The 25,878-nt window shown below is 43.2% G+C and overlaps 1 protein-coding gene across 4 annotated transcripts in view; it reads left to right on the forward strand.

The window, feature by feature from the left end:
* The window catches only part of MYO3A (myosin IIIA), a 245,134-nt gene that overhangs the window by 36,099 nt on the left and 183,157 nt on the right, over positions 1-25,878 (forward strand). For all 4 annotated transcript variants that reach the window (XM_040352539.1, XM_040352538.1, XM_040352541.1 and 1 more), the window contains exons 2-3: positions 18,872-19,054; positions 23,771-23,908. In XM_040352539.1, coding sequence (XP_040208473.1) covers positions 18,887-19,054; positions 23,771-23,908 — 306 coding nt within the window. In that variant the 5' untranslated portion in view covers positions 18,872-18,886. The remainder of the gene's footprint in view (positions 1-18,871; positions 19,055-23,770; positions 23,909-25,878) is intronic.

The raw sequence follows: 25,878 nt of genomic DNA on the forward strand, positions 1-25,878 counted from the left end.
TTAACTGGTAATTGCGCGGTCATGCAATGTTGTACCGAAACGAAATTTGCGTCCTTTTCTTCCCACAAATAGAGCTTTCTTTTGATGGTATTTGATTGCCTATGCGATTTTTATTTTTTGCGATATAAACGGAAAAAGACTGAAAATTTTGAAAACAAAAGATTTTTCTTATAACAAAAAGTAAAAAATATCGAATAAACTAAATTTTAGTCAAACATTTAGGCCAAAATGTATTCGGCCACATGTCTTTTGTAAAAAAAATCGCAATAAGCGTATATTTATTGGTTTTCGCAAAAATTATAGCGTCTACAAACTAGGGTACATTTTCTGGAATTTACACAACTTTTATTTTATGACTGCCTATCTCATTTCTTGAGGTGCTAAAATGGCAAGGCAGTACAAAACCCCCCCCAAATGACCCCATTTTGGAAAGTAGACACCCCAGGGAAACTGCTGAGAGGCATGTTGAGTCCATTGAATATTTTTTTTTTTTGTCCCAAGTGATTGAATAATGACAAAAAAATAAAAATAAAAAAAAAATTACAAAAAGTTGTCACTAAATGATATATTGCTCACACATGCCATGGTTATATGTGGAATTGAACCCCAAAATACATTCTGCTGCTTCTTCTGAGTACGGGGATACCACATGTGTGGGACTTTTTGGGAGCCTAGCCACGTACGGGACCCCGAAAACCAAGCACCGCCTTCAGCATTTCTAAGGGCGCAAATTTTTGATTTCACTCCTCACTACCTATCACAGTTTCGAAGGCCATAAAATGCCAAAATAGCACAAAACCCCCCCAAATGACCCCATTTTGGAAAGTAGACACCCCAAGCTGTTTGCTGAGAGGCATGTCGAGTCCATGGAATATTTTATATTTTGACACAAGTTGCGGGAATATGACAAACTGATTTTTTTTTGCACAAAGTTGTCACTAAATGATATATTTCTCACACATGCCATGGTTATATGTGGAATTGCACCCCAAAATACATTCTGCTGCTTCTCCTGAGTACAGGGATACCACATGTGTGGGACTTTTTGGGAGCCTAGCCGCGTACGGGACCCCGAAAACCAATCACCACCTTCAAGATTTCTAAGGGCATACATTTTTAATTTCACTCCTCACTACCTATCATAGTTTTGAAGGCCATACAATGCCAAGATGGCACACAACCCCCCCAAATGACCCCATTTTGGAAAGAAGACACCCCAAGCTATTTGCTGAGAGGCATGTTGAGTCCATGGAATATTTAATTTTTTTTGCCCCAAGTGATTGAATATTGACCAAAAAAATAAATAAAAAATAAATTACAAAACGTTGTCACTAAATGATATATTTCTCACACATGCCATGGTTATATGTGGTATTGCACCCCAAAATACATTCTGCTGCTTCTCCTGAGTACGGGGATACCACATGTGTGGGACTTTTTGGGAGCTTAGCCGCGTACGGGACACCGAAAACCAATCACCACCTTCAAGATTTCTAAGGACATAAATTTTTGATTTCACTCACACAAATCTTGAAGGTGGTGATTGGTTTTCGGGGTCCCGTACGCGGCTAAGCTCCCAAAAAGTCCCACACATGTGGTATCTCCGTACTCAGGAGAAGCAGCAGAATGTATTTTGGGGTGCAATTCCACATATAACCATGGCATGTGTGAGAAATATATCATTTAGTGACAACGTTTTGTAATTTTTTTTTTTTGGTCAATATTCAATCACTTGGGGCAAAAAAATGTAATATTCCATGGACTTAACATGCCTCTCAGCAAATAGCTTGGGGTGTCTTCTTTACAAAATGGGGTCATTTGGGGGGGTTGTGTGCCATCTTGGCATTTTATGGCCTTCAAAACTATGATAGGTAGTGAGGAGTGAAATCAAAAATGTATGCCCTTAGAAATCTTGAAGATGGTGATTGGTTTTCGGGGCCCCGTACGTGGCTACGCTCCCAAAAAGTCCCACACATGTGGTATCCCTGTACTCAGGAGAAGCAGCAGAATGTATTTTGGGGTGCAATTCCACATATAACCATGGCATGTGTGAGAAATATATCATTTAGTGACAACTTTGTGCAAAAAAAAATCAGTTTATCATATTCCCGCAACTTGTGTCAAAATATAAAATATTCCATGGACTCGACATCCCTCTCAGAAAATAGCTTGGGGTGTCTACTTTCCAAAATGGGGTCATTTGGGGTTTTTTTGTGCTATTTTGGCATTTTATGGCCTTCGAAACTGTGATGGGTAGTGAGGAGTGAAATCAAAAATTTACACCCTTAGAAAGCCTGAAGGCGGTGATTGTTTTTTGGGGTCCCGTACGCGGCTAGGCTCCCAAAAAGTCTCACACATGTGGTAGCCCCGTACTCAGGAGAAGCAGCAGAATGTATTTTGGGGTGTAATTCCACATATGGGGGGAGTATGTTTTGCGCGTGGGTGTAAGCGTTACTGGCACTAACTAGCTACCTAGCGGCACCAGCGACACTAATACAGCGATCAGAAAAATGATCGCTTAGTGATGCTGGCAATAGGGGGGTGAAAGGGTTAACTCTAGGGGCAATCAGGGGTTAAAACCTTTATTAGAAAATGTATGGGGGTACCTAACGCTATAAAAACCTAGCGGGCGAACCTCAAAAAATAACTAGCTACCTAGCGGCACTAATACAGCGATCAGAAAAATGATTGCTTAGTGACGCTGGTAATAGGGGGTAAAAGGGTTAACTCTAGGGGCAATCAGGGGTTAAAACCTTTATTAGAAAATGTATGGGGGTACCTAACGCTATAAAAACCTGGCGGGCAAACCTCAAAAAATAACTAGCTACCTAGCGGCACCAACGACACTAATACAGCGATCAGAAAAAAACGATCGCTTAGTGACGCTGGCAATAGGGGGTGAAAGGGTTAACTCTAGGGGCAATCAGGGGTTAAAAACCTTTATTAGAAAATGTATGGGGGTACCTAACGCTATAAAAACCTGGCGGGCGAACCTCAAAAAATAACTAGCTACCTAGCGGCACCAGCGACACTAATACAGCGATCAGAAAAACGATCGCTTAGTGACGCTGGCAATAGGGGGTGAAAGGGTTAACTCTAGGGGCAATCAGGGGTTAAAACCTTTATTAGAAAATGTATGGGGGTACCTAACGCTATAAAAACCTGGCGGGCGAACCTCAAAAAATAACTAGCTACCTAGCGGCACCAGCGACACTAATACAGCGATCAGAAAAATGATCGCTTAGTGACGCTGGCAATAGGGGGTGAAAGGGTTAACTCTAGGGGCAATCAGGGGTTAAAACCTTTATTAGAAAATGTATGGGGGTACCTAACGCTATAAAAACCTGGCGGGCGAACCTCAAAAAATAACTAGCTACCTAGCGGCACCAGCGACACTAATACAGCGATCAGAAAAACGATCGCTTAGTGACGCTGGCAGTAGGGGGTGAAAGAGTTAACTCTAGGGGCAATCAGGGGTTAAAACCTTTATTAGAAAATGTATGGGGGTACCTAACGCTATAAAAACATGGCGGGCGAACCTCAAAAAATAACTAGCTACCTAGCGGCACCAGCGGCACTAATACAGCGATCAGAAAAACGATCGCTTAGTGACGCTGGCAAAAGGGGGGTGAAAGGGTTAACTCTAGGGGCAATCAGGGGTTAAAACCTTTATTAGAAAATGTATGGGGGTACCTAACGCTATAAAAACCTGGCGGGCGAACCTCAAAAAATAACTAGCTACCTAGCGGCACGAGCGACACTAATACAGCGATCAGAAAAACGATCGCTTAGTGACGCTGGCAAAAGGGGGGTGAAAGGGTTAACTAGGGGGTGATCAAGGGGTTAAAAGTGTTAGGTCCAGTGTAGCCCCCTACCCCCCCCCCAATAAAGGTTTTAACCCCTTGATCACCCCCTAGTTAACCCTTTCACCCCCCTTTTGCCAGCGTCACTAAGCGATCGTTTTTCTGATCGCTGTATTAGTGTCGCTCGTGCCACTAGGTAGCTAGTTTTTTTTTTGAGGTTCGCCGCCATGTTTTTATAGCGTTAGGTACCCCCATAAATTTTCTAACGCTATAAAAACATGGCGGCGAACCTAAAAAAAAACTAGCTACCTAGTGGCACGAGCGACACTAGTACAGCGATCAGAAAAACGATCGCTTAGTGACGCTGGCAAAAGGGGGGTGAAAGGGTTAACTAGGGGGTGATCAAGGGGTTAAAAGTGTTAGGTCCAGTGTAGCCCCCTACCCCCCCCAATAAAGGTTTTAACCCCTTGATCACCCCCTAGTTAACCCTTTCACCCCCCTTTTGCCAGCGTCACTAAGCGATCGTTTTTCTGATCGCTGTATTAGTGTCGCTCGTGCCGCTAGGTAGCTAGTTTTTTTTGAGGTTCGCCGCCATGTTTTTATAGCGTTAGGTACCCCCATAAATTTTCTAACGCTATAAAAACATGGCGGCGAACCTCAAAAAAAAACTAGCTACCTAGTGGCACGAGCGACACTAATACAGCGATCAGAAAAACGATCGCTTAGTGACGCTGGAAAAAGGGGGGTGAAAGGGTTAACTAGGGGGTGATCAAGGGGTTAAAACCTTTATTGGGGGGGGGGGGGCTATCCTGGACCTAACACTAACTGCCTGACACTAACTGCCTGTCACACTGAAACTAAATGCAGTGATCAGTAAATGATCACTGCAATTTAGTGACGGTGTGACAGGGGGGGGCTGGTGGGGGCGATCGGGGGGTGACCGGGGGGGGGATCGTAAGCCTATGTGTCTGTGTGTCAGTGTAGTGCTTGTGTACTCACTGTGTGATGTCTCCGCTCCTCCGCCGGACGAAAATACCGGCGGGAGGAGCGGTGACATCACTTCCTCCTCTGCCTGTGTTTACAATGCAGGCAGAGGAGGGCGGGGGAGGAAGCTGATTGGCTGGGGAGCGATCCGGAGGGGGCGGACAAAAACGAACTGCCGCCCCCGCATCCCGGATCGCTCCTGAAGATTACCGACCCGCGCCATGTACCGGGGGGGGTCCCGATCGGACCCCCGACCCCCGTCAAGCAGAGGACGTACAGGTACGTTGATGTGCCTGTCCGTGCCATTCTGCTGACGTATATGTACATGAGCAGGTCGGCAAGTGGTTAAAGCGGAGGTCGACCAATTTTTTTTTTTTAAAAGCCAGCAGCTACAAATACTGCAGCTGCTGTTTTTTAAAATATGGACACTTACCTGTCCCAAGGCTGACACATGCCTTGGTCCTCTGATGCTGCCACCGCCATCTTTGCTAAGGGAATCAGGAAATGAAGCCTTACGGCTTCACTTCCCGGTTCCCTACTGCTCATGTGCGAGTCGTGCTGCGCAATCGAAATGGTCCCTCCTGTTTTCTATCTCCCAGAAGACAGCTGGGAGGGACGACAGGAAGTGGCATAGATTATACGCAGATTCTGCGGATATCTATGCCCAGAAATGTGGGTGCAAATACCTGTATTATACAGGGTTCCGAAAAGCAGATGTTCGCTTTTTGTGTGAACCTCCGCTTTAATACCCCTTTCACACTGAGGCAGTTTTCAGGCATTTTAGCGCTAGAAATAGCACCTGTAAAGCGCCAGAAAACTGCCTCCAATGCTGCCTGAATATGAAAGCCCGAATTGTTTCACACTGGGGCAGTGAGCTTGCGGGACATTTAATTGAATGGGTAGCGTATCTGAAGCGCCTGAAAAGCGTTTCGGAAGTGCCGCAATATGGGCAGTTTTAACCCCTTCATCAGCTGCTAGCGGGGGTCCCTTTAAGAGAGTGCTCCTAATCTCAGCTTGTTACATGTATAGAAGACACCTGGGAGCCAGAAATCTTGTGATTGATAGGGGATCAAATACTTATTTCACTCATTAAATTGCAAATCAATAAAAAAAATAATTGAAATGCATTTTTCTGGATATTTTAGTTGTTATTCTGTCTCTCACTGTTAAAATAAACCTACCAATAAAATGATAAACTGATCATTTCTGTGTCAGTGGGCAAACATGCAAAATCAGCAGGGGATCAAATAGTTTTTTCCCTCACTGTAGCAGTCTTGTGACTTCCATCAGTGTCTGGCTTGTAGGATGAGTTTTCATTCTCCCCTAACTGTCCTATGAGGCTGCAGGACCCCTGACCTTCTGTCTGGAAAGTGCTGATTGGCCCTGTGCTAATCACATGCACTCTTCCAAAAAAAATTGCAAACAGTTCTCTAACAATACACACAAAACTGAGCATGTGCAGAGTGCATCCTAGGTCTCGGTGATATCAGCAGATGGATTGGGGACAGTAAAAGAAGGGGAGGATCAGAGAAGACAGGATCACACAGACTTTTTACACAATGCACAGAATTTACTGCTTAGGTTCCACAGTGAGTATAACAAGCATGCTTTACTGCATATACAGACAGATTGTACTGTTGTGGGTTTAGTAACAGACTGAATATTCAGTCTCAGGGACAGCAGACACACAACATGATATAACAATATAATGTGGTCAGAGACTTTGGACACGACACAAGAGATGGTTAGAGACTGCGGACATAATACAAGATGTTACGTAACTTGTAGTAGAACCTGACTTGTAGGAGGAGATCTCTTCTACAGCCCTGGCTCTGGAGCCACTGGAGTTGGCACAGTGGCCTCGAGAGAGCAGTGAGGTAGGAGTGCCTGTGAGATCTGTGGTAGCTGGCACAGATGGACGGATGATGAACCACCAGGAAGGAACAGGATGCGGATGACAGCAGAGGCAGATGCAGGTCAGTGATTCGGGAAACTGGATGGTGCAGGATCAGCACAGCAGCAGGCCGAAGAAGGGTGAGACAAGCCGGGTCAAATACAAGTAATCAGACAGAGCAAGGTATCAGGCTGGAGTAGGGTCAGATGAACAGACAGTGGTTGGCAATAGGATATCAAGCAGAAATCTTCAGCAGAGTCAAGGCAAGCCAAGGTCATGATTGAAGATATCAGGTAAGTCAGCAGAGCCGGGTCAATACAGGTAATCAGATAGCAAGCACAGGTTTCAGGATTCCGTAAGCTTCAGATCAAACAGCACTGCACAAGTGCAGCTGCTGCTCTTTTAAAGACCCATTGGCACCAAGCAGAATCTAGCACGCACACACGCATCTGGCACGTTCCCCCCGTGCATGCACGCACACACACGCTGCTGCCCAGCTTGTGGGACTGGAACCTATGTGCGCATGCACGCACACACGCACCTCTGTCTCACTACAGCAAGTCCCTGACACAAGAGAGGGTCAGAGACTGTGGGCATGATACAAAAGATGGTCAGAGACTGCAGACATGATACAAGAGATGGTCAGAGACTGCAAACATGATACAAGAGATGGTCAGAAATTGTGGGCATGCCACAAGAGATGTTCATAGATGACAGATATGATGCAGGTAGTTGGTCAGAGACTGTAGACATTTTACAAGAGATGGTCAGAGACTACGGACTTGATACAGAAGTTGGTCAGAGACTATGGATATGTTGCAAGAGATGGTCAGAGAGTATGGATGTGAGGCAAGAGATAGTCAGGGACTGTGGACATGATACCAGAGATGGACAGAGACTATAGATTTGATACAGGAGATGGTCAGAGACAGGGGCATGATACAAGAAATGGTCAGAGACTGTAGAAATGATACAAGAAGATGGTCAGAGGCTGCGGAACATGATACAGAAGAATGTGAGAGACAGGGAACATGCTTAACTGCTTGCCGACCTGCCACCGTCGTTTTACGGCGGCAGGTCGGCTCCCCTGCGCAAGAGCCCGTAGCTCTACGTCGGCTCTCTCGCAGGCCACTAGGCCCTAAAAATACCCCCTATTTTGTAAACGCTATAACTTTTGCGCAAACCAATCAATAAACGCTTATTGCGTTTTTTTTCTTACAAAAAAATATGTAGAAGAATACGTATCGGCCTAAACTGAGGAAAACAATTTTTTTTTATATATTTTTGGGGGATATTTATTACAGCAAAAAGTAAAAAATATTATTTTTTTTCAAAATTGTCGCTGTATTTTTGTTTATAGTGCAAAAACTAAAAACCGCAGAGGTGATCAAATACCACCAAAAGAAAGCTCTATTTGTGGGAAAAAAAGGACGCCAATTTTGTTTGGGAGCCATGTCGCACGACCGCGCAATTGTCAGTTAAAGCGACGCAGTGCCAAATCGCAAAAAGTGCTCTGGTCTTTGGGCAGCAATATGGTCCGGGGTTAAGTGGTTAAAGAAGCAGTAATAGACTAGAGACATATTTCGACACACGCTACCTTGTGCTATCAGCTTGGATGCAGACCAACACGCTGCCGCAGGACAATACTTACTTGCCTCCTCTTCCCTCGTTTGGGAATTATTACACACAGTCACAGTGGTTGTCCTACGGGCATTAAGCGCATGTGCTAATCGGTGTACGATACATCCAACTCTCTCAGACTAGACCAGAGGAAACTAAAAGATGAGTGCAAGGCCCTGATGAAGCACAACTATGTGAAACATGTTGGCTAGATGCACAATCAAGTATCTTGTTTCCTAAACGCCTTTACGGTCTATGTAAATCAGATTGTATAAAAGATGCTGTTATCACTATTCAGCCTTCTTCTGCCTCAGATGACAGATGACATATAGCAGAATCCATACTAAGTTTACATGAGAGGCCAAAGTCATTTTTCCTGTGTAGGAATGGAAACTTTTACACCCTTGTTAATTAATATTATTTGTTTTCCCATCATGTAAAATTTGTATTTGGTTGGGTGTACTGGTGTTTCCAGTGGCTATATAGCGCTTACCAGATGCAGATCCAGATTAAGAAGACTTTGACAAGGGCACAAAAGCAATGCAGAGATTTTATATTCCACCTACATATATCACAGCAGTTTATTATTAAAGGCAAAAAAACAAGCCTTACGGGATCAAACTCCGAAAATGTTATATTTTAACACAGCAAATTCATTTTAATAATCTGCAGTCATTATGGCTCCCGTGACATGCTAATGATTAATTATCAAATAATTATGTATTCAAATTTTATTCAGCAAACTGTGATACGGAGTAACAAGTAGTGTAGAAGTGATTACTAGTATTATCTTAAATCGGCTGGAATGATTGTTATCCATTAATTACATTTAAATACACATTTTTTTCTGTAGATGTAAAAATGTATTTTTGGTTCAAACTTAATGAAGCGATAACCCAGGAGGAGCCGCTTAAGTATATTTGGTTCCATACTCTGCCTCTCAACCCCTCTGGCACACCTAATATGCAGTATTAGTGCAAAACACAGCAGTAGAAAAAAACACAACTGTGGTAAACCAGAAGGTATGTTTACTGATAAGATAAAAGCATTTAAGGGCAAGCAACCAAACTTTTACAGTATTTTATAGTATCCCTTATAGGAACATAATCAATAATCAAACGGCAATTACATACCAAATATTGGACATTTAACCGTAAGAACTATCATTTCTGTGCTCAGCTAAGCACATTCAATGCCTATGTGACCAGACTAGAGGAGAGCAGAGGAATTGCTCTTATAAGTGTCAGACCCCTCTCTACTGCTCCTCCACACATAAATAAGAACAGTAGATAAACAAGTACAACTTTTAGCAATCAGAAACTGTATTACAATGCAACCTTCTCTTAGGCCTCGTACACACGACCGAGTTTCTCTGCAAAAATCTCTCTGCTGGGAGATATTTTTTTGCAGAAGAAACTGGTCGTGTGTACATTTTCGTCTAGGAAACTGTCGAGAACCTCGAAGAGCCAAAAAGAGAGCATGTTCTCTATTTCCTTGACGGGAATGGAGATTGGAGAAACTTGGCTTGTCGAGTTTCTCGACGGCTTCACAAGGAACTCGACGAGCAAAACAATGTGTTTCGCCCGTCGAGTTTCTCGGTCGTGTGTACGAGGCCTCACAGAGAGTTCTTGGTGAACTGCAGCTCTATGAGCTTCAGTGAAACAAATCCCTGAAGTGTGGAGGGAGGTGAAAGTAGTCCTGTGTTTCTGTGTGGAAATCCAGTTAATCTTCAGCTAACTTTTGAATATTTTGAAATATTGAAATATTGAATGGTAGGGCAAAGTAACTGATCCAATAGGCTGTGTATAACCAACAGACAATCTTCCTGTGTAACCTTAAAGCGGATGTGCCACGGGAAAAATATATTAAAAGCCAGCAGCTACAAATACTGCAGCTGCTGACTTTTAATATAAGGACACTTACCTGTCCTGGAGTCCAGCGCCGATCGCAGCAGATGACGAGCCGATCGCTCGTCACCCTGCTGCTCCCCCCTCCATCCTCGGTGAGGGAACCAGGAAGTGAAGCGCTCTGGCTTCACTGCCCGGTTCCCTACGGCGCATGCGCGAGTCGCGCTGCGCCCGCCGATTGGCTCCCGCTGTGTGCTGGGAGCCGAGTGTTCCCAGCATACAACGGGGGACGGACGGGAAGGAAGGAAAAAACCCGTCCTTTGCCCGTATCGTAGGGCCGGAAGTGGGTGCAGATACCTGTCTGTAGACAGGTATCTGCACCCCCCTCCCCCCTGAAAGGTGTCAAATGTGACACCGGAGGGGGGGAGGGTTCCGATCAGCGGGACTCCACTTTAGAGTGGAGATCCGCTTTAAAACTGTAACTGGATTCACCGTGATCACTGCCTTAACCACTTCAGCCCCGGAAGAATTGGCTGCTCAATGACCGGGCCATATTTTGCGATACGGCACTAACTGACAATTGCACGGTCGTACAATGTTGTACCCAAACAACGTCCTTTTTTCCCCACAAATAGAGCTTTCTTTTGTTAGTATTTGATCACCTCTGCCGTTTTTATTATTTGCACTATAAACAAAAAAAGTGACAATTTTGAAAAAAACACAATGGGGGTTATTTACTTAATGCAAATCCACTTGGGGCAAGTGCACTTAGAAGTGCAGTCGCTGTAAATCTGAGGGGTAGATTTGAAATGAGGGGAAGCTCTGCTGATTTTATCATCCAATCATGTGCAAGCTAAAATGTTGTTTTTTATTTTCCTTGCATGTCCCCCTCGGATCTCCAGCTACTGCACTTCCAAGTGCACTTGTAGTTTGCAGTGCAAAGTGGATTTGCCTTTCGTAAATAACCCCTATATCTTTTACTTTTTTCTATAGTAAATATCCCAATTAAAAAAAAAAAAAAAACGTTTTCCTCAGTTTTAGGGCTCCATGCACACTGAAGCTAAAAAACCAGCTATAAAAAAACACCAGTAGCTTTGCAGGGAGCCTTTCAACGTTTTTTTTAGCGTTTTTGCAATAGCGTTTATTAGCGTTTTTCAGTGTAGCGTTTTTAGCTTTTTTTTTCAATAGATACAAAAATGCAAAAAAACTTTGGCACCAGCGTTTTTGAGCATTTTTAAATGTTTTTTTAGCATTTTTTTCGCCCAAAAACAGCACTTTGAACGGAAATTTTGGGTGTTTAGAAAAAAGCCAATAAACTCCAAAGCTCATTAACACTAAAAAACGCCCATGTGTGCATGGGCACATAGGGGGTTATTTACAAAAGGCAAATCCACTTTGCACTACAAGTGCACTGCAAGTACACTTGAAAGTGCAATCGTAGATCGCTGTAGATTTGAGGGGAAGCTCTGCTGATTTTATCATCCTATCACGTGCAAGCTAAATTGCTGTTTCTTATTTTCCTTGCATGTCCCCCTCAGATCTACAGCGATTACACCTCCAAGTGCACTTGCAGTGCACTTATAGTGCAAAGCGGATTTGCCTTTCGTAAATAACCCCCATAGTCTAACATAGAGTTCAGTTTATGGGCTTTTTAAAAAAAAGCCCAAATGCCAATAAACTGCAGTTTATCAGCTTCAGTGTGCATGGAGCCTAAGCCGATATGTGTTCTTCTGCATATTTTTGGAAAAAAAATGCAATAAGCGCATATTGATTGGTTTGCGCAAAAGTTATAGCATATAAACAAGACCAAGGATAAATCCAAGGAAAGATCCACGCTTTACTCACTGACCAGCCCGCTGGCAACCGAATCAACCTATTTAATAGTATGCGTTAAAACAGGGGTTTAGTCTGCACACATTTGCAAATACATGCGTAAGCCACAGAACCTCGTCACGTCCCCCTGGTATCTGTGGTACTATCTCTAGCTTATGAGAGACTCCACAATGGAAGCACATGCATTCTGCTCAAAAGTTATAGCGTCTACAAACTATGGGAAAGATTTATGGCATTTTATTACTAGTTCTGCGATTTTTTGCGGTATTGCGCTGTTGGACACCTTTGACACATTTTTGGGACCATTGACATTTACAAATATGCACTGATTACTATGTAAATGTCACTGGCAGGGAAAGGGTTAACACTAGGGGGCGATCAAGGGGTTAACTGTGTTCCCTATTGTGTGTTCTAACCAGGGCTGTGGAGTCGGAGTCGGAGTCGAGGAGTCGGGGGAAATTTTGGGTACCTGGAGTCGGAGTCGGAGTCGGCAAACAATGCACCGACTCCGACTCCTACTAAATTTAGATTGGAATTAAAAAAAAAATTCCAACAGGAGTTTTATAAAGCACTAAAAGAAGTTGAAAAGTATGATCGCTCATCAAAACTTACTGTTGAAGAAGCCATCCTTGTTTATCCAGAGATCGTTAGTGATGTGGCCAGAATAGTTACTGCAATGCCACCCACCCAAGTCAGTGTCGCAAGATTATTTTCAGCCCTAAAAATAATAAAGTCTGACTTTAGAGCCTCTATGAAAGAGGATCTGGCAGAGGCAATTCTCTTCCTTAGAACTCTACATTGAATGGATTTGCATTTGCTAAGCCTATAACTACATTTCAAGATTAATATAAACCATTTCTAGGTTTTACAGATTTTGTTTTTGGTTCATTATAGATAAGCTTTGTTTTTGTTCTAAAACAACCAAATAATGTGGTTTGTATTTTTGAACTGGTAAAGATCCTGTTCCTGATGTTTATGCCTGCTGCTACTATCCAGCCACTTGATTGATTAATAATTATTTTTTTATAAAACTTTGTTTTCACTGTGTTTGTCTTTTGCTTAAACTGTGCAATACAGTAGACTGTTGGCTTCCCAGCCAGTAGTCCTGTGGTAGGCAGGGCCATCTTTTCCATTGGGCACGCTGGGCAGTTGCCCAGGGGCCCCGCTTGCCTGGGGGGCCCCACCGGCTGCCCAGCAACCCCAGTAAAAAATTATGGAGAGTGACGGGTTAGAACTGCCCATGCCCAGTTCGTGGAAATCACAGAGAAGATCCGGTCCTCCACGAGTGCGGGGGGTTGCTGATGTAAGGGGGGAGTGAATGCAAAAATGTAAGGGGGCACTGATATAAAGGTTCCCCCTCCTATATTAGTGACCCCCCTTACCTTCGTGTATTTAATCTAAGGAAGGTGGTCTCTGGTCACCAGAGTACCCCCCACATCAGAGTCTGCAGGATTCCCCCTTACAATGCAAGGGGGAACTCAGTCTGCGGACCCTGATGTAAGTGGGAAAGAGAAAGCAGTGGACTCTGATATAAGGTTGTCTCTGGTCACCAGAGCCCCCCTCCACATCAGAGTTCCCCCTTAGATCATGATCTGCAGCGTTCCCCTTTACATAAGAGTTCCCTTTCACTGTAAGGGGGAATCCTGCAGACTCTGATGTAAGAGGAAACTCTGTGCTGGCTGGGTTATAGTAACCTGACCTTCATGTCAATGAAGACATTTTTTTTTTTTTACTTTTGTTTAACTTAAACACATTTCTAATAGCACTAGCTATATGTTTATAGTTTAAATACTGAGATTTGCATTGTTGGGCACTGAAAACTGTAATTTTAGGTACTTTTTTTGCAGTGGCAGTAAAAAATGTGGTTCTGCCAGTAAATTTTATGATTTGTGTCAGTAAATTTTCGTGCGTGATTGTGTAGACAGGGCCCCAGTGCACTGTATTGCCCGGGGGCCTATAATGCTCTTAAGATGACACTGGTGGTAGGTTGCGTTTCTTTCCCTCAAGGAATGTATAAAATACATTCGCATATTAATACAGAGGAGTCGGAGTCGAGGAGTCGGAGTCGGAGTCGGAAGTACATAAAACTGAGGAGTCGGAGTCGGAGTCGGAACATTTATCTACCGACTCCACAGCCCTGGTTCTAACTGTGGGTGGAAGGGGACTCACTATAGGAGATGACAGATCGTGTTTTCTACTTTGTAGAAAGATACAATCTGTCCTCTCCTCACACAGTACGGGAATTTGTGTTTACTCACACAAACCCCCATGCTCCCGCTCGTGCCCACGATCGCACGTGGCCAGCGGCGATCATGCCCGCTGGCCACACGCATCGGGCTTGCGCATCCTCTGGTGGGTCTGCTGGGCAAAGCCGTATATGTATGGGATTTCACCAAGGAAAGACATTCTGCCGCAGTATATCTGCATAAGCCGGTCAGGAACCGGTTAAAGATGTTACATTCTGTGGAACTACAAGCATCAGCAAAACAATTGTTAAAGGGGGCCTCCAGATTTCGATAGGCCCCGCGTCCGCAGACCACCTTGTCCCCATCAACATGGGGCACCCCTACACCTGCACCCCTACACCTGCCCCTGCATTGGGAGCTTTTGGATTGAACTGTACAATATTTAAGTCTAAACGCTGTACAAATACCCAGTGTCGCCTTCTAACCGTCCTTTTCACAGCTGTAAAGGAAGTTTTAGCCAAAGCCTGGTGGTCTTCAATCCCGTTGATAATACAATTGAAGAATAACAAGGAATGGTATCTCTTAAAGTGGATGTAAACCAAAAAATAGTTTTTTTGTTTTTGATGTCACAATGTAGAGTATAAGATTCCCTATCATCTGTGCCCAGTCTTGCCACACAGAGTTAATCCCATCGCTGAGCAATCCTCTTTTAATGTTCAGTGAAAATTAACAGAATTCCAGATAAAAACTTGCCAAATTATAAAGTCCGTTTCTCTGTTCTTGCTTTGTGTTACAGGTTATTTACATATCCTGGTAATATACAATGAACTTTGGATCACCTCATATTATGATAAACATAACATAACATATGATAAACATGTCCAAGCTCTAGATATGTAAATAACCTGTAACACAAAGCAAGAACAGAGAAACGGACTTTATAATTTGGCAAGTTTTTATCTGGAATTCTGTTAATTTTCACTGAACATTAAAAGAGGATTGCTCAGCGCTGGATTAACTCTGTGTGGCAAGACTGGGCACAGATGATAGGGAATCTCATACTCTACATTGTGACATCAAAAACAAAAAAAACATTTTTGGGTTTACATCCACTTTAAATGAAAAGATGTCTGCAATTCTTAAACATTTACTCTTCATCTTCTGATGGCTCCATCAAGTTAGATAGCTAGACCACTCTGTGTGGTTAAAGGGTTACTAAAGTCCACCCCTGACAGACTTCTCTCTACCACCTCCTAACTACTACACCTTCCCCGATTCCCCCCTATCCCTTTTCTTACTTTTTTTATTCTTCATGTGAATATAAAATATAGATATAGCACTTCTATTTCTAGACCACCGTTTTATTGTACCTTGATTTTGTGTAAATACACTACTTGACTGAAATTGTGTTGCTTGTTATGTACAGTGGGGCAAAAAAGTATTTAGTTAGCCACCAATTGTGCAAGTTCTTCCACTTAAAAAGATGAGAGAGGGCTGTAATTGTCATCATAGGTATACCTCAACTATGAGACACAAAATGTGGAAACAAATCCAGACAATCACATTGTCTGATTTGGAAAGAATTTATTTGCAAATTATGGTGGAAAATAAGGCCCAGATTCTCAAAGGGCTTACGACGGCGCAACGCCATTTGCGCCGTCGTAAGTCCTAATCTGGGCCGTCGCATCTATGCGACTGATTCTTAGAATCAGTTACGCATAGATATCCATTAGATCTGACAGGCGTAAGGCTCTTACGCTGTCAGATCTTAAATGCAATTTTTTTTCCCGCTGCTATGTGACGCCTCGTCATTTTCCCCATCGTCTATGCAAATTAGCTATTTACGTGAGATTCCCGAACGTACGCGCGGTCGACGCAGTGAATTTACGATGTTTCCGTAAGCGTAAACTTGCCCCTGCTATATGAGGGGTAAGTTTACGAAGGTCCGTCGTATGCCATGTTAAGTATGGCGTCGGGTCAGCGTCGTCTTTTTCCATCGTTTACGTAGTTTTCCTAACTCGTTCGCGAATAGGACTTTACGTCAATGACGCTCACGTCAGCGCCATTGACGTTTTCCGTCGTGAGCTGGAGCATGCGCACTGGGCTATTTTTACGCCCGGCGCATGCGCAGTTCAATCGGCACGGGCGCGCGCTTAATTTAAATACAAGCCGCCCCCTTTGAATTACGCGGCCTTACGGCGTGCCATTTACACTACGCCGCCGCAAATTACGGAGCAAGTGCTTGGAGAATACAGCACTTGCTCCAGTAATTTGCGGCGGTGTAGTGTAAATGGCTTACGCTACGCCGCCGCGGATTCTACGAGAATCTGGCCCTAAGTATTTGGTCTCCTCTACAAACAAGCAAGATATCTGGCTCTTACAGACCTGTATCTTCTTCTTTAAGAGGCTCCTCTGTCCTCCACTCATTACCTGTATTAATGGCACCTGTTTGAACTTGTTATCAGTATAAATGACACCTGTCCACAACCTCAAACAGTCACACTCCAAACTCCACTATGGTGAAGACCAAGGAGCTGTAGAAGGACACCAGAAACAAAATTGTAGACTTGCACCAGGCTGGGAAGACTGAATCTGCAATAGGCAAGCAGCTTGGTGTGAAGAAATCAACTGTGGGAGCAATAATTAGAAAATTAAAGACATACAAGACCACTAATAATCTCCTTCCATCTTGTGCTCCACGCAAGATCTCACACTGTGGGGTCAAAATTAGGGTTGTCCCGATACCACTTTTTTAGGACCGAGTACAAGTACCGATACTTTTTTTCAAGTAGTCGCCGATAGCGAATACCGATACTTTTTTTAAATGTGTCCCCAAATGCAGCCATGTCCCCCCCATATGCAGCCATGTCCCCCCCATATGCAGCCATGTCCCTCTAGCCATGTCCCCCACATATGCAGCCATGTCCCTCTAGCCATGTCCCTCACATATGCAGCCATGTCCCTCTAGCCATGTCCCTCACATATGCAGCCATGTCCCTCTAGCCATGTCCCTCACATATGCAGCCATGTCCCTCACATATGCAGCCATGTCCCTCTAGCCATGTCCCTCACATATGCAGCCATGTCCCTCTAGCCATGTCCCTCACATATGCAGCAATGTCCCTCTAGCCATGTCCCTCACATATGCAGCAATGTCCCTCTAGCCATGTCCCTCACATATGCAGCAATGTCCCTCTAGCCATGTCCCTCACATATGCAGCCATGTCCCTCACATATGCAGCCATGTCCCTCACATATGCAGCCATGTCCCTCACATATGCAGCAATGTCCCTCTAGCCATGTCCCTCACATATGCAGCAATGTCCCTCGATGCGGCGGCGCGATGCGGCGGCAGCGGCGGGGGGGGGGAAAAGGGGGGGGAAAGTATTCTATTTAGGTATCGGGGGTATTTGCGCGAGTACGAGTACTCCCGCAAATACTCGGTATCGGTCCCGATACCGATACTGGTATCGGTATCTGGACAACCCTAGTCACAAGAACGGTGAGCAAAAGTCCCAGAACCACACGGGGGGACCTAGTGAATGACCTGCAGAGAGCTGGGACCAATGTAACAAAGGCTACCATCAGTAACACACTACGCCGCCAGGGACTCAGATCCTGCAGTTCCAGATGTGTCCCCCTGCTTAAGCCAGTACATGTCCAGGCCCGTCTGAGGTTTGCTAGAGAGCATTTGTATGATCCAGAAGAGAATTGGGAGAATGTCATATGGTCAGATGAAACCAAAGTAGAACTGTTTGGTAGAAACACAACTCGTCGTGTTTGGAGGAGAGAGAATGCTGATTTGCAACCAAAGAACACCATACCTACTGTGAAGCATGGGGGTGGCAACATCTTGCTTTGGAGCTGCTTCTCTGCCAAGGGAACAGGGCGCCTGATCCGTGTACATGAAAGAATGAATGGGACCATGTATTGTGAAATTTTGAGTGCAAACCTCCTCCCATCAGCAAGGGCATTGAAGATAAAACGTGGCTGTGTCTTTCAGCATGACAATGATCCCAAACACACCAGCCGGGCAACAAAGGAGTGGCTTGGAAAGAAGCATTTCAAGGTCCTGGGGTGGCTTAGCCAGTCTCCAGATCTCAACCCCATAGAAAACCTTTGTAGGGTTTTGAAAGTCCATGTTGCCCAGTGACAGCCCCAAAACATCACTGCTCTAGAGGAGATCTGCATGGACTAATGGGCCAACATACCAGCAACAGTGTGTGACAACCTTGTGAAGACTTACAGAAAACGTTTGACCTCTGTTATTGCCAACAAAGGATATATAACAAAGTATTGAGATGAACTTTTGATATTGACCAAATACTTATTTTCCACCATAATTTGCAAATAAATTCTTTCCAAATCAGACAATGTGATTGTCTGGATTTGTTTGCACATTTTGTCTCTCATAGTTGAGGTATACCTATGATGACAATTACAGGCCTCTCTCATCTTTTTAAATGGGAAAACTTGCACAATTGTTGGCAGACTAAATACTTTTTTGCCCCACTGTATGTTTACAAACCTTTGAATAAAATTTGATTGAAACGGAAAAAAATGAATTTTGCTTTGCACCTGATTGAAGTTAACATAGCTCCACTTTATTCTGTACATGAGTCATAAATCACGGACACCACTTGAACTGATGACAGGAGAACCTTGGTCATCCTGTGTGAGTTTACAGCATGTTTTATTTTTCAGGGTGATGCGCCAAAAATGTTTTCATTACGCGGAAAGTCATTTGCATTTGATGGATTTCCTGACCCATCTGACACTTGGGAAATTGTAGAAACTATTGGAAAGGGAACATTTGGTAAAGTGTTTAAAGTGTTGAATAAGAAAAATGGGAGCAAGGCTGCTGTGAAAATCCTGGATCCATTTCATGTAAGTTATTACTTTTATATATGTAGTATTTAATGCTTGTTTATTACTTGTTAGTAACATATTGGTATACAGTAATTTAATTGTGTAGCAACTAACCATAATTCAGCCTTTGATTGTTTAGTTAACTTCAAATAGAGCATTTTAGTATATTTAAGTTGTGTGAGCCCATAAGTAGGTCCTTTCAAAAATTGTGTTTGACCTCTACATCACCTTTTATCCCAGATCAGCAGGTATAGCTTTTTATTAAATAAGGTAATTCCTATTAGGAGAACAAAGTTAATTTTTTTCCCAATTTATATACAGCTTTACAATGCATAACTAGAACCATTGTGCAAGAAACCATGAAGGGCCCTCTTGCCCAGTGGCGTATTTAGGTTTTGTGCTGCCCTAGGCCTGACTTAACTCATGCACCCCCTAATTTAAATATGACCCACCCCTTCCTGTCAAGGCCACACCCCTTGCTGTTTAAGACCCGCCCTGAAATTTTCAAGTGGGGACACTAGTTCCGATGGCCAGGGGGGGGGAATGGATTCTCTTAATTTGCATAGATTTCCTCTTACTTCCTGTTTGACTATGGGGCAAGAATTGAAGGGAAATATCTGCAATGGGACAGGGATGGTAAAAAATTAGACGCAACACCCCCCTCCCCCACAGTTGCAGAATGCCAACATACTGGAAGCAGTGCGGCCGATTTATGGGGGCGCTTAACTAATTTGCCTAACAGTGTAGCGCAAGCGGGCGGGGACACTTTCTGTGCTGCCCCCCTGCAAAGTGCTGCCCTAGGCCTGGACCTTGTTGGCCTAGGCCAAGATACAGCATTGCTCTTACCCCCCTTCCCTCTGTGCCCAGGGCCCTTTACTCCCATCATAAGGGCCCTTAATTACGGTCTCGCAAACAGGATTTATTCAATTGTTATGCAACGGGCTTCCTTTATGCCGTCTTGGGTAGGGTTACGACCTTTTCTTTGATTAAAGTTCCCAGAAACCCGCTTACATCAGAGTCCACTGAGTTCCCCCTTACATCTGAGTCCTCAGAATTTCCACTTATATTGTAAGGGGCGATGTCCCCTTGGTGTAAAAGGGAACTCTGATGTAAGGGGGTCTCTGCTCACCTATGCCCACCTTACATCAGAGTCTACAAAGCACCCCTTACATATGAGTCCCCCCAAACATTAGTGTACTCATGCAAAAAAAAGGAGAGAGAAGGAGGGGTGACTTCAGTCAGAGTGGATAGTGAAGTCACTGACCTGAGGATAGAGGCTTAGGCATTGCCTGTAGGCACCTTTCATTTCCACCATGCATCATCTGGCTTCTGGGCTTCAAACTTCCCGTAGACACAGGAGGAGAGAGGCAGGAAGAGGAGGGTCGGATCCTGCTCTCTCTCTCTCCTCTCCCATTCGTGCGAGGGGGAGAGGACTGTCTGTGCTGGCGCTGGGATGCATCAGAGAGACACTCTCAGCTCAAACCAATGCAGCCAAAAACCCCTTGCTTGGGAGCCACAGTTCGGGTTCTTGGGCCGCCTACAGTGGCGGAACACCAGGGCCTGTTCACAACCACAACCTTTGCGACCCTGGTAGTTCCATCACTGCAACCATATAAAAAATACAAAAAGCAAAGTGTAGTCTTCTCCAATTGCTAGATGTAAAAGAGACAAAAGAATGCAAAAACAGTACACATAATTGCATTCAACAGTATGACAGTAAATTAGTGAAATGGAAAAGCTCCTGCTCTATCGGTAACTAAAGCTAGGGGGCACTGCTGCAGTCACCTGATAGTCTGTCCTCGCCAGAAAATGGAAAAAAGTGTGAATAGGTGATAGTGACTGCACTGTCTGTCGAACAAAAAGTGATACAAGGCCCACTGAGTGGGTAAAATGACCACTAGGGGCAGTAAACCTCTAATTAAATAAAATAGAGTATACAAAATATGCCAATAAGCATAAAAGCAATATGAACTACCAGTGCAAATGCGTAAATGCTCGAACAAGCATAAGGCAAAACATAAACAAAAATAAATTGTGTAGAATAAATGAATATCAATGTCAATAAGTCCAGTGGATACACATATATGTGAAAAAATGAACACACAAGTGTATGATGAAGCAAAGTCTTATGAACGGTGATTCCAAAGAAAAGCCAAACTCCAGTGAACTTGGGAGAACAAACTTTAGTGCAGACACCTCTTGTGGTTCCTAAATGCTCACCTCACGGCTATAGCACGGACAGCCAAAGACACCACAGGTGTATCCTCAAAGTTGCAGCAAGGCTTGTATATAGCTGGGGGGCTCCACATCAGATAGGCATAAAAAAGGAAACAGCAAAGGGATAATGGCGTAATACTGTGATGGTCATTGGGAAATGATAAATCACATAGACATGCACTCACATGGAGGCCATGAATAGTGGGCTTATCTCCAACGAACGCCGAATTCGCAAGTGATCCTGTGTGTGTTCCTGGGTGTCTCTCTTCCACTTCCTCCACCTCCTGGCTTGCCACGTAGTATCAAGTGTGTTGCTCAGAGGATGTGGGTAGAAGGAAAGAGAGGGAGGCATATAGTACAGTTCCGCAATAAAAGTGTTTAATAAAAAAAGTAAAAGTAGCACTCACATTTGAAATGAAGGGACAAAGTCAAAACATAAACGAGCGGTGAGCTCGTCTCTCTGCCGTCAGAGCGTGTAGGATCTAGTGCTCCCGGTCCCTACGTGTCTCGTCACACCACGTGACTTTATCCCCTGCGTACTATTTGGCTCCGGACTCTCCTGCTGCCGTTTCTGAAAGTGGAGGACCTTACACCTGGCTACAGATTACCTGCCCATCTTCTTCTGCCTCTCTGTGTTGCTAAATGAGTTTGTCCCTATCTAGCCATTAAAGTGTTACTAAAGCCAGGCCACTGCATTCACTATATCTGGTCTCCCACAGTACACAGAACATGGAACATTTTTTTTTAGTAAATATAAACTTTTAAATACCTTTTCTCATTGGCAGTATATAGCAGTCTTGTGACTTGTATTAGTTCCTTGTAAAGCTTGTAGGAGGAGTGTTCATACTGCAATGAGCTGCCCTATCAGGATCCAGGACCCCTGACCTTCTGTCTGGACAGTGCTGATTGGCTCTGTGCTGATCACATGCACTCTCCCAAAAAAAAAACTCTCCAGCAATACACACCAACTGAGCATGTGCAGCCTGACTCCACTGCAGAGGATTAACCCATTAGGTTCCACAGTGAGTATAACAAGCATGCTTTACTGCAGGGATATGTAATTAGCAGACCTCCAGCTTTTGCAAAACTACAAGTCCCAGCATGCCTCTGCCTCATGAGTTGTCAGAGTCTTGCTATGCCTCATGGGACTTGTAGTTTTGCAACAGCTGGAGGTCCGCTACTGCATATCCCTGCTTTACTACATATATAGACTGATCTTACTGTTGTGGGTTTAGTAACACTTTAACTGTATCCTTCAGGTGCATATTTTTGAAAGAAAAGCAAAGAATAATAACGTATAAAACTCACAACATCCAATCAGATTTGACTTTGTTGTGGTCAACTTAATGAAAGGATAAATTTAAGCTTCTATGGATTTCTGCACTTCATTTTTTTTTATTTGTGCATAAATGCACAGGACTGAACTGAGCTTCTCAGACCTTTATACAGTTTATGGAGTTCTTCACATCCTGGGTTAATGCACCATGTAAAACTTATTTTTAAAGAACGTTCTGTCAGCAATAAATGTTTGAAAAATGTCAGTTTAATTGTGCAAAATACAATGTGCTCTCAGAGCAGGCAACATCCAACAGAGCCAGGTAGACCTTTATGTATTTGGGAAATTTCCAGCAGATAAAACTGGAACATATTGATCTCGGGAATGAAACGCATTTACTGACAAAGTATTTTTCATTGTGAAAGGTAATTGAAAAATTCTGTTTATTTTTTTTTTTTTCTGCCTTGTTCGGAACACAAGCCCTAAAAGAGTGAAGCCTAACAAAATCGAGAACTTGATGGACATTTGCCCTTTAAACTTCATCTAACGGTTTGCTAGTTCAAGCGGCACACAAATATTAGCTGATTCGTAGCCTCCGGGAAAACTGGGATTGGTTGTAAAATATTCTGCCATTCATTGTTTTGTAATTAGGTTGAAATTGTATGAAATGTTTTGGGAATAATGATTTCTTTGCTGAGCGAAGAGGTTGGTGTTTATTGAATGAATATGTAAATTTAAAATTAACCCATTTCAGGCTTTAGAAGGCTTCGCTGCCAAGACATGTGTTATGAATACAGAACATCTTTTTCTCTTCTCATTTTAATGGGGGGTGAACTACATAGTCCAGAGAGGTGAACAGGAAGGAGGAATAGCCTTTTTGTGATAAATTGCAGAGCGCACAGGACAGCTCTTTATTATTATTATTATTATTATTATTATTATATTATTATTATTATACACAATTATACATGATAATGTATGAATCAACAGGTATTTTTTACACGTATCAAACCGTTATAGCAAAACACTTACAATGTTATATTTAACAGACTGAAGGGTAGAAAATAAGAGAACATTGTAATGGTCTACATACACTTTAACTTGATATACTGGACAGGTAGGTCAATCTTATTACATGAAAATATACAATAAAATGATTTAAGCAATTTAGGTAGGGGAAATATTGAACATTGGGTTGAAAACAGATTGTTTAATTGCCTAATTGATATTTTCCTTCATAGGAAGATATTGATGAAGAAATTGAAGCAGAATATAACATACTGAAGGCTTTGTCTGATCATCCAAATGTTGTCAAGTTCTTTGGAATGTATTTCAAGAAAGACATAAAAACGGGAGATCAGTTATGGCTGGTTTTGGAGGTTTGTATCACCCCCAAATTTCGATTTTTTTCTTTTGCTGTAACCTTGCAATCACATTAAGCCCAAACCCCAATGCTATCTGGGAAACGGCTTTCCAGTCTGGCTCCTCTATGCATCTGGAATCACAAATTTGTGAGCCTTCACACACGTACAACCTTGAATGTGCATGTAACTTTCTCTTCCCTCTGTTCAGATCTTCATACTCTGCCTTCACAATGCCCTTTAAACCTCTATGCTCTATGGTTCTATGGAAATTTACCCAAAACGATTTGCAAAATTCAGTCCATCGTACCTTCAAAAATGCCTCCTTTAACAACAACAACTTTAGCAAACTTAATCCTCCCCTACCCTTCCCATGCTACCTATACCTCCAACTACAGACCTGAAACCAGTGGCTGATGTGGACAGAGAGCATATGCTGTGGTGCTGGGTATTCATAGACCCTAATGAAGAAGACTTATAAGTCTTCTACTTATAAGCCTGGAGAGAAATAGTTTATTCATTATGGCCTGTAGAAAAAAGGATATCTATGAGCAGAACTGCTGGCCAGAAGCGTTGCCCAGCATAAGTCACAGCTCCCTGTTGATCACCCGCTGATCTAAGGTCTGTAGTTTGGGGTATAAGTGGCATAAGGTAGGGTAAGGGACCATTAGAATTTAAGTATATCTAAGCAAAAACATGTTTTAGTTATGGAAAGGGTAAAGAATCATATGAGGATTTCTCCTTGTTTTCTTGGTTGGGACTCAAAATTTGGGATTTTTCCTCAGTTTTGGTCTCGGTGATATTGGCATTGAGGACAAACAGAGCAGGTGGATCTTCCCTGGGGACAAAAAAAGCAGTAAAAACCTTACAAGAGTTCAAAATCTTCCCTACATTATGCAAGACTGCAAGTAAATGTTTGACTCTAGATAGACTTTAAAGCTCACATTTAGTGATTAAAAAAAAAAAAGAAAACAGCACGAGAAACGATACTGATTGAAGAGTGTCTTGTATGCTGGTAGATGCTGTGCTGAAATCTGTAGTCCCCTGCCTCTGGATACCCCTCTGCAGTAGTGACCTTACAACGCTGCAGAGGTTAATATGAGGGGATGCACTTGGGTCAGGCACTTGTCAAAAGTGCCAACTATACCTGTCCTTTCCGTCCCCTCCTTTCATAGAAGCCGTACTATCTGTTACCACAATGAAAAGTGAACTCTCTGTATGAATAGAGAAAGGGGCGGAAGAATGAAAAGTCCAACTCCTCCATTTATAGAATGCTTTTCATTGAGGGAACCAATAGTACAGCCTCTATTACTGGAACACAGGCCCAAAATAGTCATCACTTTTGACGAGTGTCTGTCACAGTTGCAGCCACTCATATTGACTCCCACAGCACTACAAGATCACAGCGGGGGTATCTGGGGGTAGGAGAATGAACATTTCAACCCAGTATCCACCAGAACACGGAACACATTCATTCATTCATTGAAAGTACTATTCCTAGTGCTGTTAAAAAAAGCAAAACTTCAGCTTTTTTTCAGATAAAGGTATTATTATACTTTAAAACATGTCTACACATTGAATATGAAAGAATATGGGCAAACTGAGATGACAACACTTCTAAATACGAATCCAATTGGTCTACTTGGAGCTCCTTCTCTCTTACTTCTTAATAATCTAGCAATATGTGAGTCAATTTTTCTAAATTCCCTCCTTTATGTAGTTACAAATTATAAGCAATCATCCAATGATGTTTCACCTAAATGATAATACTCTGTATCAGCGTTGGGGAAGCAGCGGGCGGGGGGGCTCATTCTCTCTTGAGGCACAGCTTGTTCCCGTGGGTGTGCCCTGGGGGTGGGCCCTCTCTCCTTGCGATCCCTTTCGTTGCAGTCCCTTAATACCCCCCCGGGGTATTTTAAAGAATAGTACTACAATTGTAAAAGTTTTACTATTTGTAATTATGGGATCTGGAAATTAAACTACTGTGT

The sequence above is a fragment of the Rana temporaria genome, chromosome 5, assembly GCF_905171775.1.
Source record: "Rana temporaria chromosome 5, aRanTem1.1, whole genome shotgun sequence".
NCBI lineage: Eukaryota > Metazoa > Chordata > Amphibia > Anura > Ranidae > Rana > Rana temporaria.